Source organism: Nasonia vitripennis, chromosome 1 (genome assembly GCF_009193385.2).
Source record: "Nasonia vitripennis strain AsymCx chromosome 1, Nvit_psr_1.1, whole genome shotgun sequence".
In the NCBI taxonomy this organism is placed as follows: Eukaryota; Metazoa; Arthropoda; class Insecta; order Hymenoptera; family Pteromalidae; genus Nasonia; species Nasonia vitripennis.
In genome coordinates, this window is record NC_045757.1 from 32,055,046 (window position 1) to 32,072,685 (window position 17,640).

Genomic DNA, 17,640 nt, shown 5'->3' on the forward strand with positions numbered 1-17,640 from the left:
TTAGGCGACTCTCTCGGATCGAACGCTGTTTTCCCCTACTTCGACGACGGCGTTGCTGCTTCTCCCTATATATACATTATACACAAGAGGAGGTTTTTAATTTACGACTCTGACCAGCTCTGACTCGACTGCTGCATGTGTTGTATGCGCCGATGCGAAGAGAGAGGTCAGATATATGTGAGTTTTCTATTTAACACTGATTAACGCACTTTGCGCTCGCGTGTCTTTATGGGTTTTGCGATGGAGTCGAGATCTCGAGTTCGCTGTAGGATGTGTGTAGGAGGTTGAGAGATGGCTTTTTTGTTAAGGATTTTGCGCGACGATGGCTATGTTGTTTCATTTATCGGGAGGTGGAAAAGGCTTGTGTGAAAAATTAACCTCAACGTTTCGATTTGAGAGTTTACATTAAAACACAATATCTTAGTTGTAAAAATTTTAAACAAGTTGTTTTATGAATCGCTAAATACTACAACTATCACCCAATACACAATTAAAAACCATTACTGCATAACTCATACCGGCCAATACAATTATGCTCATCGAACATTATGCATCCATAAAACACTGACGTTTTCCAATTCAACAATATCTTCATAACAACAAATTGTCAGTACAAAACGCGGTTCTTAGAAAAAAAAAACATTCTCCCCTCGCCCAACGCGTGCACACGTCCCATATGTGGCATTTAAATTCATCAAAACTCCTACCCCTCGTTCCCCTCTCGGAAAATCAATACCCCCCGAATATCAGTCCCCCCGCGAACAAAGCTCTCGTAAATGCACTATACGCACGTGCGTATACTCCCCCGATTGCAGACGCAGCCTTCGATCTCCCACTACACACTGCACACTATATAATACATGCTTACAACTCTCACGAGTACGCGAGAGGCTGGTTTTTAACACTATAATACGGTAGCTTATATACATATATAGGTATACAGACAGGATAAGACCCATCTCCGCTCGCAGATAAGCCCCCGCCGCGTCTCTCTCGCGCAGTGCGCTTGGCCATTTAAACATTCTAGCATACGTATGCATGCGTCAGATATATTTCCTCTCGTATATAAATGCCTCGAATTCTTGAATAGCTTAGCTGTGTGTCCGCCCGTTACACACTCTCGCGCTATCTCCATGTATGTATATATACATATATACGTAGGCGCGATGCGCTGTCGCATTATACACATACGTGCAGCGTTAAATCAAAAGGCTTACACACATCGCGCTGCATCGGTGGCCGAGTATATATATCTATATCGGGCTTTTTGAATCCGTACGTTACAGGTAGCCGGCGCGCGGATCGGAGCGAGAGAGCTGCATTCGAGCGTGAACAAGCTCGCGGCCGAGTAAGAACACGGATGCAACTGGAGTTGTTTATTTTCTGGACGTGATTTGCGATTATCAGCCGAGCTCGCGCGCACGAGAGAGAGAGAGAGAGAGAGTGGAGGAAGCGTTACTTTTTATGGAGCGATAAAAAAAGCGAGTAGTGGCTCAGCCGTGGGAGTAGCGCGCTGATTGCACGGGATTGTGCGGTTAAGGGTATTATTTTTTTTTTTTTGGGTCGTTTTTTTTATCATCGACGTTTTGTTCTTTACTCGGCGCGAATAATTCTTGAAAAGTGAACGATTTTAGATTCAACGCGTGTACTTTTAGTTGAAAACAGAATTGTTTTGAATTCGAACGCGCCATATTCAGCGAACAATAAAATAACAGCTCAACACTTATATCCAATATAAAATAAATCAAAACTGGTATATAAGACCGGGATCAGAATTAAAAAACCATAGCAATAACCCTCGTAAAGAGTTCCTAAAATTCCATTAACCACCTCTAATAACTCCCTCCTATACGACACTTTTAATTATCCTCGGCGACAAGAAAACGCCTCTCGCGCTTCACATAAACTCATCCGAAAAATTTATCGCGCCCGCGTGACTCCCGGCGCGAATGAATAAGAGAGAGAGAGAGAGAGAGCTTTCGAAACGCGAAACCGGACGCGCTTGGGCCGAAATCTCGACTCTCCGCTAATTCCCTCCCGACTCGAGAGAAAGAGAGAGAGAGAGAGAGAGATGCGTCTTACAGCTTTTTTATTGTACTTACACGCATACGCGTTATTCTGCGAACGCTGTACGCTGTATCATTATTATTATTGTTGTTAGTGACTGAAAATCCCAACGTCGTGTATACTTTATTGCAAGCATCGGTCAGTGTCTCGCGCTTGAAAACTGGAATACGCGACTGTATGCATATTATCACGGCAATCTCGGCGTCGCGATTTCATTCAAGGCCGTAAAGAGGACTTTTTACGTCTGGCCGCGACGACGTACCGAGAGCGCGCGTAAGTATATATTCCTGCGATACAACTTCGGAGACGCGTCTCTCACGAGGGCCTCCTTGAGACGATTCTCGCGAGCCAATATTCACATGTGCGCGCGTAACGTCGGAAGGAGTGTAGAGTATGAGTGAAAAAACTTTCCTACTCTACATACGCTATATATATATATATATATATATATATATATATATATATGTGTGTGTGTGTGTGTGTGTGTGTGTGTGTGTGTGTGTGTATTTACTCTCGGACATCTGCGGGAAGCGCCTCGTGTGCGCGCGTATTACTACGCGGCGATCGTCGTGCGTACGCGCGTAGTAAGGCCGGCCATATGATCGTAGTAAAGCGTATTTTTAGAGGCTCTCGCGGTCAGAGAGATTGTGCGCGGGACACACACACACACACAGGCGTGACTGTGCGCTATATCGGCTGTGTACGAATGTATAAGCTCATTTCGCGTTTATTTTTTTTTCATTGCGGATATGTAACGCGAAGCTACTGATACTACGAGTCCTCGCGTATTGTAATCTACCTGTATATAAACAAAACGGCCATACCATGACACCGGAAGATATGCGACGTAGTGGCGCGTTATCGGTATACGTGTTTGTTTGCTTTTTAGCCGCGACTGATAATATACCGGGATTATTCGAGGGAAGTAAAAAAAAGCAGGTTTAGAGATGAGATGAAATCTCACTGTGCGTGTAACACGTGTATTATTGGCTGTGCGATCGCGGAGCTACTTATATAGCGGTGACGCTAATGTATGCGCGCGTTTAGGCAAAAGAAAAAAAGCGCGAGAGCTGCTACTTAGCGAATTTGATGATCGATCGAATTTGACGTTCACCTCTAAATCAACGGGGACTGGTTTTTTTTTGCAACATAGCTTCGAGTCGACAGCTCGTTTCTATTTCAAAAGAATTCGTCAGCTGAGCTGATATGTGTTGGATAATTTTGGTGAAATTTAAAATGTGTCAAAAACTGTTCGCCCTGTAGTGGAACACGCTTATATTCGATTGGAGATTCGAATATACACTCGAGACAGTTTGCGCGAGGAATCCCAGTATATAACGCTTCTCTTAAAAGCTACAAGATATGCTGCGGCTTTTAAAATTTAAATTCCGCGATGCTTCCACGGCGAATTTTATAAAAAGAACGCTATGCACACTCGCTCGAGCGGGTTTCGCGTATTCTCGGAAGATTTTTATTTCGAAACGCTCTCTCATAATTGCAGCTTAAAAAACAATACGTCCTGTATCTAACTTTCGACGTAAATCATAGAAAAACAAAAGCGACGAGTCTCCCTCTCTCTCTCGTATAATCTCGATTTCCACTACATCTACACGATCGTCCTCTGGTATAATTTGTCTCCGCAGCGCCTTGCGCACTCAGCTCAAGCCTCGGAGTCACAATAGGAATACCACATTATATTCCAAGCCCTATATAGCATAGAAGCTAGCGGCACGCATCATCCTAGTAAAACTCGTACTACATACCAGCGGGGCCGAACGTGGGAGTCGGCCGCAGTGTCGAAGAAAACTTGACTTTCGTCGTCTCTCTTATACCCCCCGAGCGCGTCTTACAACACAGGATAACTCGCTCGACGGGAGTACCCGCGCATATATACATGCGTCTCTGACTCTCTGCGATGGGGGGCCCCTCGTCGTTCTCTGACCATTTTTAGATCGTTGACCTACCTTCCGCGCGTGGAGTCACATGCGTGACGCGTCGGTTCCACTGTATACACACACACAGACACGAAGTAAAGAAGAAGAATCGTCGGTAAAGATAAGATAGCGCTTTTTTCTTCCCCTCTCGCGACGACGTGTTCTCTCACTGCGCGCAAGGATTCATTATGTACAGACATACCTTTGGACGTGCGTGGAAAAATTTTCGGTGTTTGCTCGCGCTGCTCGGAAATCTTGTCGTCGTCAGGATATGACGCGATATCCTTCGACGCTGAGAAACGAAAGCTTCTTACGCGGCTACTCATACTCTCTCTTTCTCGATAAGATATAATATATATATATATATATATATATATATATATATATATATATATATATATAATAAGAGAGGAGAGATGCGAGGATGAGCTTCGTGGGACAAACTGCAGCGAGATTAGCATTATTCATATCGGCCGAGCTGTATAATAGGCTGTACTTTTGTTGACCCTCGATAATGCAATGCTTAGGTATATTGAATAGTCCGGAGACAGAATTGAGATATGCTAATTGCAGAACGGAGGATCCTCTCTTTCGAGAATGTCGAGAGGGAAAACGGGGATGATTTTACTTTGAAATTTCGCGGCCGTCGCTTATGTTTCAATGGCTGCGGATATCTTCGGACGAGGGGAGAATGAAGAGGCGATAAAATCGTGCGGTACCGTAACTTTCACGCACGAGAGAGAGAGAAAGAGAGAGAGACAGAGAGAGAGTGGCGCATATTGTATATCTCGTTTGCTTTGCATTTGTGTGCAGCAGCGCATCATCAGGGGAGGCAGTATATATCGTCGCCGAAAATTTAGCCTAATGGAACTGCGATGGCCTCTAATTATACACGCTCTTGACTTTCCAAAGGATATCCATTAACATAACGTTTAAAGGGAGAGCTTTTACAAAGTTATCGCTCTGCTTTTGTACTGTATGCGGTGTTCTAAAGAGAAAACGATTATATTGCACATCGGATACTTACCAACAAAATCGATTTTATTTTACGCAACGCAGCTCGTCTATCTGTCTATATATAAAAAGCCAATCACGCGCAAGACCGCACCGCGTAGAAAAAAGTGCCTCAATAGCACCTGATGAAAAAGTCACAGGTGAATCTTGTACCCTAGGACCTCCGACTTTTCTCTCCCCCTCCTCTCTCGGCTCTCCTACGGACCGAGTTATAATAGTATAGGTATAACAGGTGAAGGGACCTCCGGAACACAATAGCAAAGCCTTTTTCAGCCTCCTCATCCAGCCCCATTACTGGCGTTATATAGCCGCCGGTTTTTTTTTTCAGGTTTTTCCCGTACACCATAGCTATATACAGCTCACGGCCGTGAAAAATCACTGCATCACTCCTCTCGCTCTTCGCTGCGCGTATCTCTCTCACGGAAGGACAAACATAGAGAGGAGAGAACCGCCGCCTTTCCAGAGAGTCAATAAGTCAATACTTCGATAAATCTCCACGTATACTTATAAGCGCGGCCTCTTCGATATTTTCTTTTTTTTAATTTAAAAAGCTCAATTAAAAGGGGGCCGTTGCGCAAGCAACCGAGATTTCGCGTTTGACGACTGGTGAAACGAGGTTTTTTCTTCTTCTTCTTCTTCTTCTTCTTTTTTTTAATGTGCATACGCGTACATGTATATACTCGCGAGCGAATGACATTATCGAGCTCTCTCTCTCTCTCTCTCGCTGCTTGGGACCAGTTTGTTGTACCTCCAGTTCTCAACATTTCTGCGAGCCTCGAGTGTATACATATACTTAACTGTACAATTCTTATTTATTGATACATCGATACTGTAAATTACTATACGAGGCTGTTAGTTCGGTCGACGAATTTGTCATTTTACGAGAATGAACGAAGCGTCCCGGCGACGAGGGATAAGTAGATATATATATGTATAATGTATTCGTCGATTATACGCCGAGCGAGTGACACACACACACATCTCTCGAGCTTGTTACAAATGCCTGAAAATTTTAGAAAGTTTAAATTTGAAATTTTCTCCAAATAATCTCTCTGGCTATGCACGAAACTGGTTCTAAGGAGGACGCGCAGAGCGCGTTAGAAGTTTTCTAGGACCATTACGATACACGACGGAGGATAAAAAAGCCATTATGCGCTACTGCTTATAGCTATATATATACATACTCACAGGAATTCCTCGATCGCTCGCCTTATAGTCCCGGTTTTCCCCGCAGTGTCTTTGATTCTATAAAAAAGCTCGAAAAATACATAACCAGAGCTGGAGAAAAACTCCCGTCTCGGCATTATAAAACTCGCGGGCTGTGCACCTATATACCGGTTTCTTTCGCTTAAAAATATATATGCAAAAGGAAAACTACGCCTATATATATATACTCTCGCGAGAGGCTCGAAGCGCGCGATAAAATCTCGTTCTGTACGTAATATGTGCGTATGTGTGTGAGAAATTGACCTCCTTCCTGTATATGCTTATATTATATACTCGGTCTGGACTTTAACCGCGAGAAGAAGCCTATATGTAGGAAGAGTCGCTAATTTTTTGAAGGTCAGGCTCAGCTGTACATATGGACGTGCGATAATGCGAGCGCGTGAACGGTAGCGAAAAATTAGCATAATATTACGATCTCTTCGCGCAGCCATTAATTATATATGGTCCCCTATAAATTTTTTTCGCGCCTCGGGTTTATTAGTCGGCGAACGATTTTTATCAGTTTGTGCAGCCTGTGTGAGATATACATTTATACTGATTTTATGTTTGCATTTTTGGGAAAAAGTTTGCGGTATACGTTCACTTTTGGATTTTGTCGTCTACATAACGTATAACGTTCGTGAACTACTTCTGAGAGAAATTACGCACGCGCATACGGGTATATAAACTTTCGCAAGCTTATAGCACTTTGCCCAATTTCAAACCGGACTCTATACTGTCCTTATCATTACACTTATTCTTGAATATCGCGCGCGTTCAACTTTTCTCCTCTAATTCTTTTTTTTTTAATTCAATCCTACCACTTCGCAACTCGCTGTCTACTAAATATGTTCGAAAAAAAAAAAAAAATTGAGCAATAAATCTTTATCAAAAATGCCTATGTATACGGCTATATAACTGCGAGCGCGAATCAAAGGAAATTTATAGATCGAGACTCGCTAAGTAATGTTATACAAATATATGCCTCAGCTGGATTTTATGGAAATGAGCAGTTTTAAAATATTCCAAGTCGCATTAATCGAGACATTAAAAGAGAAGATGCTTATAAAAAGCGCTGAATTTTGTCACCTTTCTCTCCTCGCGCTGACGCCGAGAGTTTCGCACTTCCTTATACGCGATAAACCAAGCCTGCAGAAGCCTGCAAAAGCGAGCTGGTGTTGAAACCAAGGTCAAGTTGAGCGTCGAATTCGCATTTTTAATTAGATGACGAAACGTCATAGCTGTACACTTTTGCGACAAGTTATTCCACGGGATGTTGCCAAGTCATCATTTTTGTAGATTGTTTAACGTGGACATAACATATATTTGTTAAAACTTTTCCTTTTGATTAATTAAATAATTAATTATGAATAAAAAACCATATCGTATTTTTGAAAAACCGATCAACCAGCAGAACCGGGCGAGTTCCGGCCTTTTGTGCCCTGCAGACGCAAGAAATCCCCTCGCTCGGCATTTTATCAAACCCGCATCCATTTCATTATCCTCGTTAACCGCCGTCTAATCTCTACATTGTGTTTTAAAAACAGCTGTACGCCGCCTATAGCCTCGACCACTTCTCTCATACGTTCACTCGTATTAAAAGGAAAACTTCAATAACTTTTAAAATTTATTCTTCTCCTCAATCCCGACGGCTAGCGAGTGATCCTGAACGAGACAATTGTTTTCGCTGGCGCGTTCGGGATAGAAACGTGATTTAGATCTTCAATGCCGGCTGACTGTATGGGGAGTAGTGAAAAAGTAGGTAGGGCTGTGGAAGATCAAGCGAGGCATTTTGATTAGTCCATGGCGTTCGGAGTCGTAGTACTACGACTACGATCAAGAGCCTGTGAACGGAATATATAAATGGGGTGACTGTGCCGGTGAATGAACACTGGCTCGCTCGTCGTAAAAAAAAAAAAAAAAGAAACGCCGAGTCGAATGCTATGTGTTTCTCGGCTCCGAGTTTTGTTCCTTTTTCTTCTAACGCGCACACGCTATGTATGTACCTCGAGAGCGAAACACTATTGCTTCGATTGAATTTGTACTTGTTGTTTCGCAATAAGTGGCGATAAGCTATCCTGATCTGGTTAAATCGTTGGAGTAGACTTTCTTAGATTTTATGCTTATTTGTTACATAATTCTATATTTGAACTGAGGTTACAACGAATCGAGAATTTGTAAAAAAATGATAAGTTTTAGAGAATACAGCTAAATTGAATAGGATTGGACTTTTTGTTGACCTTATGTTTTAATATGAATAAATTTCTGTTTCCACATAAACACCAACTTTGAATTTTTCTTTTAGATGATACACTTATCAGGCCGAGATCAATTTCTAATGATGCTCCGGATTAGTTATTTTACAGAAAGTCGGCAAGCTTTCGCGAAATTTTCTTACAGAATTGTTGCGGCAGTTGAATTTCCCGCCGAAATCTGTAAACAAACCTTAGTCCAAATTTAGATTCTTGGAAACGCGTTAAGAGTGCTCCACACCTTGAGTGACCCGCCACCTAGCGAAGAAAACGTTTTTTGTTTATTATAATTAATTGACTAACTTTATCATCATAAATCGAGTTTCAGCACGTGCAATAAGTATTAAGGAATGTTTGAAAAAAAAATTAAGCAATTAAAATTAAATAATAACGGCTTATTTCGTCGGAAAAAGTCAAATTGTAGTTAGCAAAATGACCACTGCTTCTTAAAATTTGTCCGACGGAATAAAATGTGAATTTAAACTTTTACCTAATAAACTTAATTTTGTAATATTCCTTGATACACACTACACTTGCTGAAACTCACTAATACCCACTTTTCAACCTTTAAGTTTGTTTAAATTATTAATGGTTATTCAGACGTAACGTGTGGGCGCTGCTAAAAATTCGAACTTCTAGCATAAGTGTGGAGCACTCTTAAAGGTCCCCAGTATCCAATCAGATTATAGCCCGATGCGCCTTCATCTTGCATATTATTGTTTTTCAGCCCGACTCGTCGAACATAACCTCACTTTTACATCGCCGTCGCCGTATCTAGCGACTATCGGGACAGTGATGCGCAGCGTGGCTTCGGAGTCGAATTTCCCGTAGTCGACAAAGTTTCGCCTCTGTTGTGGATGTCTAAACAGCGGTCGAAGCGGCTTTTCCCTTATCTACCCTCGTCAGTGGTCGTTTTTCTCTCACAGCGTTAATCTCACGATGATGAAAAGGTACGGTTTTTAAACAATTCTAGCATCTCTCTATTGAGGATTTTTTATTTGCCATAAAATGATTTACTGTATCTGTTACACATATATATAACCTGCGTTGGACGAGAAGCTGTTCAATAGTTTGATTTCCCTGATAATATACCACACTTTTTCTCCTACAAAAAAAGCCAAGTAGCTATATAAGTATACACTAGTCTGAACAAAAATTCATCCTGTTGTTTGCAAACAATTGAAAATCAAATAACAAAACTTCTTCTCTCTCTCTGCTACCTTGGCGTGGTTATAAATAAGTATGAGCATTTTTGGTATGCGTGTTTTGTATTAGAAGTGTCGCAAAACATGATTCACTTGGAGCCAAGTACAGGCGAAATCCTGAGGTAAGCGAGTCTTCGCTGTGTTTCTAATAATTCACAATTATAATTCACCAGCCAAGCTCGTGGTTATGTGGTCCACCTGTATGCCGCACATTATTCTATACCTTATAGGATTTTAATGTATTGCAAGGAGTTCCTTTGTCACAACTATTCTACTCTTGCGAATTACGAAACCTGAATGTTCACCTACCAAGTACTCCTTTGGATTTCGCGTTTTTGGATCCGTGAATCACTTTTTTTATTCACAATAATTGCTTAATCGCAGAAAATGTAACAAATGTTATGCTTCCCTCATTCATTTTAAGCTTTTCATTAGCAAACGGTTATGTCATTGTGTTTGAATGTTAGGTGCGTTATTTTTTTTTGTATAGTACTCAAGTAATTGTGTTCTTTTCAGCTCGAAAATGAAGGGCGTCATTGACGTTCTCGCTATGCAGAGAGAAAAAAGGCTTACTTTACAAAAAAGTATTACTATTGACTATAGCAAAGGAACTGACAGTTTTACAGTAGCTCGTTTCATATTTGAATGCGGTGAGTATTTAATTTTCTTATTTTTAAACATCAATTAAAACAAATCAGTGAATAAAACAATTATTTTACAATCTTATAATACTTGAAGGTAACAAATTAGAAGCCCACCCACTGACAATATCTACAGCAGCAACTTTGTATCACAGGTTCATGAGGGAATCAACTCCACAAGGCTATGACCCATACGTAAGCATTGCATATTATTGAATTAGATGAATGAAAAATAAAAGAGATTTTTAATAGACGTAATATTTTCTTTTACAGTTAATTGGAGCAACATGTTTATATCTAGCAGGAAAAGTAAAAGACAATAATATGAAGATCAGAGATATTATGAATGTATCTTACAGTACATTGCACAGAGGCTCAGCACCCCTAGAGTTAGGTGATCAATACTGGGCTATGCGCGACGCCATTGTACAGGCGGAATTATTAATAATGCGAATGCTAAAGTTCCAAGTTGTACCAGAACACCCTCATAAGGTAATTATTGTTTCCGTTATGCACGGCTAAAATCTTAATTATATTATAATAATAATTAAAAAATTATGCTTTCTGCAGTACCTGCTGCATTACTTGCGATCCCTGCAAGCGTGGTTTGGTGAAGAAGAGTGGCAAAAGTATCCCGTGACAAGAGCCAGCTACGCACTACTGCAAGATTTTCATCATATTCCAGCAGTTCTCGACTATCCGCCAAATTTAGTTGCCATAGCTTGCATTAATTTATCTTTTCAAATTTATGGAGTAGTAGTGCCTTTGATGGATGAGTGTGACCAACAACCATGGTTCAACGTGAGTAAACAACAATTGTAGACTTGTTTTCGATGAAAATTGAAAGTAACATCTTTACATATTCTTTATTGATATACTTTATTGTAATAGAGTTTTGCTATTCCATTGAGTGAATCACATTTTAAAATTTTTCAAGACAACATGGATTTTATATGATATGCAGTTTAACATTCATGAATAGCTTTTTTACTCGGATAACATTTTTTTACAGGTTTTCTGTAGAGATTTGACCAGAGATAAGCTGTGGGAAATAATGGAAAAAGTCATGTCTGCGTATGAAGAAGAGCCTGAGACGAGAGATCGTTGATTACGTTAGTTTATAAATTTGTGTCTCTTCATACCGAAACTTTTAAAATATTTTGTTTGATTTTTGATGATTGTTTGAGCCCAATTGTCAATTCCAAGACTTTATTTGTGATTTGAACACCCTCACATTTTTCATTTTTTATATGTACGTGTAAATATAGAATTAGTAAAAAAATTATTCAATCGACTAAATTTCGAGTTAATTCTCTATTGAACGCATAACTTTTCCTATCATTGTCACGTTTTACTTTGAGAATTTGCTCAGCGCAGTCTCGTTTGTATTGGTCGATGCTTCAGTACTTTAGGGTAAAACGTAGTTTAAAATTAAGTTCAAAAATATATGGAATAGTCTTAGAATCACAAATCTAGTGTAGTAATATTTCAATTTTTGGTTACATATTCGTTAGGTGTCATAATATCAAATCTAAATCTTTTTTTGGCAGAAAAACCATCTTGAAAATCATCAAGCAAATTCAGTCGTATGTTGTATATATATTTGTATGTATTTTCTCAGTAAAAGGATTTGCACAAGAAAAAAACGTTGGTGACAAAAATTATATTTACAAAAATCCACATGGTAATTAACGCTGAGCAATAAGAGGTGGTTACTCAGAACAAACGTTTTTTTTTCAAAAGAGTTTTTCGCCGATTCTGCTGTAAGAGTGGCTGATACAAATTCTTCGCTCTGTTTGATTTGCGTAAACTTACATCTTTGCACGAAAACTTAAGATTAAACATTATCTAAGAACAATAATACGTACTTATAATCTAAGTTCAAACTATTTGCACAATAATTTTGCCTATGAAAGCACCTTCAGTATTTTGATGACTGGGTCCCAATAATTCTATGAATCTACAAAGATCTGAGAACGTCGTATAAAATTGTTCGACAGAAAAATTCATCGTAGGCAATCGTACAAAAAACGTCGTTTGAAAAATACTTTCTTTAAAGTCCTTAAAACTATAATATCTTGAATTAAAAGTGTATATTTGATTGAAAAACGTTTGAAATATTTGAATCAATATGAATTTCGTCAACTTGTAAATTATGGTGCATTATTTTTTTTTTATTGCAATCGTATAATATGAATAATCGTGGTACGTTGATGAAAAATATTCACACATCGATCTGTATATTGTGCAATTTTCGTGCTAATTTCCGTTGCCACGTCAGTTAATTGTAACCAATTAGGAAAATATCACAAAATTAGTTTGCTCGCTCGTTATAATTTCTCGAGTAATTAAAAATAATGTTCGTTTTAATGTCTTTCAGAGGCATTTCTCTCAGCTCATTAAACGCTTTTGACTCTTTGTATAAAAATTATTGTTAAATCCATAATTGGTCAAAGTTTAACCATTATCGCGATAATTACCGACTAATTATACGCTATTTACTTAAAACTTTTTTTTGATGATCCGAAGTTGGTACGATTTTTACCGACTGAATAATATATATAGTATCTTCGTAGAATCGACTTTGTTAATTTTTACAAGTTATTATATACATTTTGAACTCACATAAATAACAATCGCACTGCAATGTTTCAAGCAATTATGTAAAGTATTTTTTTTCTCAACAATATTTATATCAGGCTATCAAAATAATCGTCCTTCTTACATCGTATATATAATAATTTGTAGAAAAGAAAGAATCAAGGTACACCCTCTAGAACGAGATTCATATACGTATCTAACGAAAGCAAGAAATGAGCAAATTTGCAACAATAATTCTAAATAAAAACAAAAGAACTATAACATATAGAAGGGATAATAAAGTCTCATCCTACAATAAATGTAAAAAACGCGTAAAGATTATCCTCAATGATAATACAATGCTTCAGTTTCGCCTGAAAAATAAAACAACAAATCATTCGTCTGTGCGCCAGACTGCACTTCCACAATCTCGATTGTCTCAAACAGAAAGTGTAGAATAGAGTCTCTCATCAATATATTTAACGCATTTTTCATTGTAACAATGGACTCCGTGCAAATCTTACACACTAGTATAGTCGGGAGAATATTATTATATAGATTTGTTAAAATCGTCGTCAGCCAGAATTTGCTCTCTTGTATATCTTTTGCAACATCAATAATACAACGGAATAGTATAATGTAAATTGCAGTCGCAACCTGCAAATTCTCTCTGACGCTCGCTCGTTATTATATCTTTCCTTTCTTTTTCAACGTCGGGTACATACGAGGAGCATACAGTGGACAAACAATCGAATAGCGATATACTGTCGTATACGGCTGCAATCGTCATACATTGATCGACATACATTACAGTGTATACCTTATAATTCAGAATTGCGCGTTTACCTACTGGATTTGTTCATTGTCGTAAATTATTATTATTATTATTACTTTGGTACGACGGCCTTTTTTGCTTTGTTCATCGCCGATCGTTGTATTCATTGTTATTTTTTTTTTGTATACGTACTATGTATAATAGCATACATAGTTCGTAAAAGGGTTTGATTTCGTGTATCATTAGAGTCGGCAGAGTTTGTCGCTTGCAGTTCTCGAGTTGTCATTTGTTTTGATTGAGGAAAAGAAAAAACGCGTGCTCGTGTATGGGTGGCCAGTAGGATCGACCTGTTCTAGAGAGTTATAAGCTTAGGCCGCCTCTTTCGCCTTCATGAAGTAAGTCAGCATGTCGATCGGCAGCGGGAACACGATCGTCGAATTCTTCTCGGCTGAGATTGTGTTGAGCGTCTGAAAAGGATAATTTCCATCGTTAAATACTGTTTTATTTACGAGGAATAACTTTTCAAGCAGTTTTATCGAGCGTGCGTGTGTGTACTCTGAATGAGCGCGTATATTAATAAACTATAAATATTAATGTAAAAAGAAAACCCGCCTTCCGTCAGCCGGCGTGGCGATGAGGCCGTATGACCGATTATAAAAAGTTTAATAAGTCGATATTATATAATTAAATAGGCGGACTTGTAAAAAATTGAAACTATATATTATTATCTGTTCATAAAAATATACGTATGTAGCTACCTGGAGGTATCGGAGCTGAAGGGCAGCGGGTGAATCTCCAATGACTTCGGAGGCCTCTCGTAGAGCCCTGCTGGCCTTCTGCTCGCCCTCGGCAGCGATGACCTGCAATTCAGAGCGACGTTATTACAGTTCCACCCCCAAACCCATGATTTTCTCTATAAATATATGATCCTCGACGTTATATTATACCTTAGCGCGCGCCTCGCGAGCAGCTTCGGCCTCGGCTGCCATGGCTCGCTGCAGCTGGACTGGCAGTCGTACGTCTTTGCTGTAATAGTCGAATAATAATTTTTTAATGAAAAAATCAAAGATTCCATCGATCCGATGTACTCACATTTCAACTCGTTCTACCTTGATGCCCCATGAGTCGGTGGCTTCGTCGAGCGAGATCTGAAAGGATCAGCGATGAAAAACGTGAAATTGTTCGCTGACAATTGTTAATGTCACCAAGTAAAACCAGATGAGACTGACCTGCATATTACCGGAGATGGTCTCGCGCTCGCTGAGGATCTCGTGAAGCGGTCGCGTGCCCATCGTGTTTCGCAGAGTCGTCTGGGCCAGGAGCCTGGTGCTGTGGTGGGCGTTTTCCACGTTCGCGATCGAGATCGTCGCGTTGTTCACCCGGTAGTAGACCACTGCGTCCACCGACACCGTCACGCTGTCCTTTGTCAGCACCTGTTACACCGATTTAATCGCTTTGCGTTAATATTATTAATTATATTATTTCCAAAATGTTTATTATGTTTAATTTTTGAATTTCAAATTTAAATTTTCATGTACGAACCTCCTGCGGCGGTACGTCGTACGTTCGCGTGCGCAGGTCGACTCGGGCATAGCTGTCGACGCAAGGCAGGATGAAGAATATCCCTGTGAAGAATGCATGAAAATGGGTGCATGTTTATACTTTGCATTTTTTTGTTGTTGTTGTAACATTACAGCGCTTTAGTGAATTTTGAAAATTAACAAATCCAACTTCAACGCACGGAGATGTTTGTGAAGGGCTCTTAAGCACGCACGAAAGCGCAAGTGCAGTGAAGTTTATCTCGAGAAGCACTATGCACGGCTGAATTTGTAGGCCAAGTTTTGAATTCATCAAGAGCAGACACTCGCGAAGAGTGTATGGTGTTTGTTGAGTTTACATTTTTCGAAACGCAATTTTGCTAGACTTTTCACATATTTTTCAAAGAAACGCACTTTTCTCTGTTGTAATTGTTTTTTACCTGGTCCCTTAGCACCACCGGAGAGAAGTCTACCGAGGCGGAATATAACTGCCCTTTCGTATTCTTGCACCACCTGCACACATGAATAATAAGTCGTGTGTTAGAAATTCAGTACGTATATTTATTATTCGAAGAGTTATACATGTTATTTACGTGAAAATTGAGTGAAAAAGTCGATTTTGCAAAACATTCATACTGCGTACTATGACTTTAATGTAACAGATCGATGTTCCAAATAACTCAGTTAACCACGAATTATACTCAGACATTTTTACTAGCTGAACAATTAACTTTGTCGTAAAAATTCTCTGATATATAACAGCCAGTTTGTTTACCTTAAAGCACACGAAGAGGGAGAACGGCATCGTCATGATGACCAGCGCCCAGGAGAGTATGATAAGGACCTTTCCACACGTTCCCTCATCGCTGTCCTTACTGTTGCCATCCTCGGCTGAAAGCAGACAAAGTTTTTCCATTTACAAGATGTGCCTCGGAAGATTGCACGCGAGAAAACAAGTTATAGGGGTATTATACGAGAAATGTATTTCTCATCTTCGACAAATCCTCTCTTTCCTATACTTTCGGCTACTTCGAGTCGAGCTCGTATCGATATTGCAAGGCACGAGTTTGTATCGAAGTTTTCTTTATATTTTAGAAGAAAAAAATCGATTCGTTTTTATTCCACAATACAATACTGCACATCGCATTATGCAGTAGAGAGAATGAATCATTTTTCACAAACGACTTGTTCACTCCACTTGAGTTAACAAACGCAATAATCGCGTGCGCGATTCCCAGATCACGACTTCCAGAGAATAGCATCGAGAGAGAGAGAGAGAGAGAGAGAGAGAAAAAAAACCCGGCTATATCGATTGCTCTTGAATAACCGCGAGCTATGGCGCGTAAACGGCTTATTACATAGCGCGGCGGCAGCTGACCCACACGTTTATACACGCGAGACAGATAAAAATAGAGAACGACATAGCGAATGCAGCAGCAGCACTTTCTGCGGCGTTTTCTCGGCTAAAAATAAGCCTCACCTTAACATAATTAGAAAACAACGCCTATAGATAACACGCTATATGGATTGTTCCATAAACCTGAGGTCGTGTGTGACGCTGCGGCGCGAATCTCTTCTTCTTATTCTTCTCCATTTCGCGTGATTGTTTATTTATTCGTTCGTTAATTATTGACGAGGCACAATAAAGTCGGCTATTCGTTAATAGTTAAGTGATTTGCTGTAAGTGCTTTGATTTTCGTTGCGAATAATGTATATATATACTTTTCGCTTCCCCGCTTACGCCATACCCCTGCACTGATGAATATTATTGTTATTGCTGAAACAGCGCTTTCCTTATTCATCCGAGCTTTTATTTATTTATTTTTTTGCACTTTGCGCATAGAACCACGTATAAAACACGGCAGATCCGAAGAGAGGATCTCTTACTCGACGTACTCTAAGAATTAATTCAACTCGGGATTGCATTGCGGGCAGATGTATACTCATATTACATATTAATTCCCAACAAAGGTCTGTGTATTATACGCGAACAAATATCGCCTTTGAGATATCCAAGTTTGATTAAAACAGATCAGGAAGCGGAGAAGCCGAGAGTAATTTATAGCATATATACGTATGCTCCGCGCAGTTGTGCGCATTCAAAGTTATTAGATACGCTGAAATTCGATACAGCTATATACTGTGTGATATTAAATTGTGTAGAACTTAATTAATATTTTGTGGTGTATAAATTTCATTAATTATGAACAATCGTATAAATGAGCGAAAAGCATTTAAATAAATTTACAACAAATTCTCTCGCTCATCAGTGTACGCAAAAAGTAAAAGCGATAAACAAGCAATAAACACCCTCATCCTATAAAAATGCAAACAGTCAACCCGACCGCACGCGCAAAAGTGATCGCAGCCCCGAAAACACGTTCGCCCACGTGGCTGCAAAACAAGTACATGTACACCCGCATATACT

The 17,640-nt window shown here is 39.6% G+C and overlaps 2 protein-coding genes across 10 annotated transcripts in view; one reads left to right on the top strand and one right to left on the bottom strand.

Annotated features, from left to right (window-relative positions):
• LOC100117213 (cyclin-Q) lies at window positions 1–11,965 on the top strand. 5 transcript variants are annotated; one of them, XM_032601675.1, is made up of 7 exons: window positions 1–177; window positions 9,201–9,423; window positions 10,195–10,328; window positions 10,417–10,514; window positions 10,593–10,811; window positions 10,890–11,120; window positions 11,332–11,965. In XM_032601675.1, the coding sequence occupies exons 2-7, from the start codon at window positions 9,413–9,415 to the stop codon at window positions 11,425–11,427; spliced, it is 789 nt and encodes a 262-aa protein (XP_032457566.1). In that variant the 5' UTR covers window positions 1–177; window positions 9,201–9,412; the 3' UTR covers window positions 11,428–11,965. The 5 variants fall into 5 exon arrangements, with proteins under 5 accessions (XP_032457566.1, XP_032457568.1, XP_001601517.1 ...); XM_032601677.1 differs by having other exon boundaries at window positions 21–166; XM_001601467.6 differs by lacking the exon at window positions 1–177 and adding an exon at window positions 9,533–9,800 and having other exon boundaries at window positions 9,191–9,423; window positions 11,332–11,618.
• LOC100117251 (band 7 protein AGAP004871) overlaps window positions 11,180–17,640 on the bottom strand; it is a 20,573-nt gene continuing 14,112 nt past the window's right edge. For all 5 annotated transcript variants that reach the window (XM_031921330.2, XM_016990110.3, XM_008216870.4 and 2 more), the window contains 8 exons: window positions 15,988–16,103; window positions 15,653–15,725; window positions 15,217–15,299; window positions 14,904–15,107; window positions 14,767–14,822; window positions 14,622–14,700; window positions 14,433–14,534; window positions 11,180–14,141 (listed from right to left, as the gene is read on the bottom strand). In XM_031921330.2, coding sequence (XP_031777190.1) covers window positions 14,043–14,141; window positions 14,433–14,534; window positions 14,622–14,700; window positions 14,767–14,822; window positions 14,904–15,107; window positions 15,217–15,299; window positions 15,653–15,725; window positions 15,988–16,103 — 812 coding nt within the window. In that variant the 3' untranslated portion in view covers window positions 11,180–14,042. The remainder of the gene's footprint in view (window positions 14,142–14,432; window positions 14,535–14,621; window positions 14,701–14,766; window positions 14,823–14,903; window positions 15,108–15,216; window positions 15,300–15,652; window positions 15,726–15,987; window positions 16,104–17,640) is intronic.

Bases quoted from the DNA above. Each gene is read 5' to 3' on its own strand.
- LOC100117213 (XM_001601467.6), top strand. From the start codon at position 9,763: ATGATTCACTTGGAGCCAAGTACAGGCGAAATCCTGAG. The intron at 10,812-10,889 runs GTAATTATTGTT...TGCTTTCTGCAG, and splicing joins TACCAGAACACCCTCATAAG to TACCTGCTGCATTACTTGCG. The intron at 11,121-11,331 runs GTGAGTAAACAA...ATTTTTTTACAG, and splicing joins ACCAACAACCATGGTTCAAC to GTTTTCTGTAGAGATTTGAC.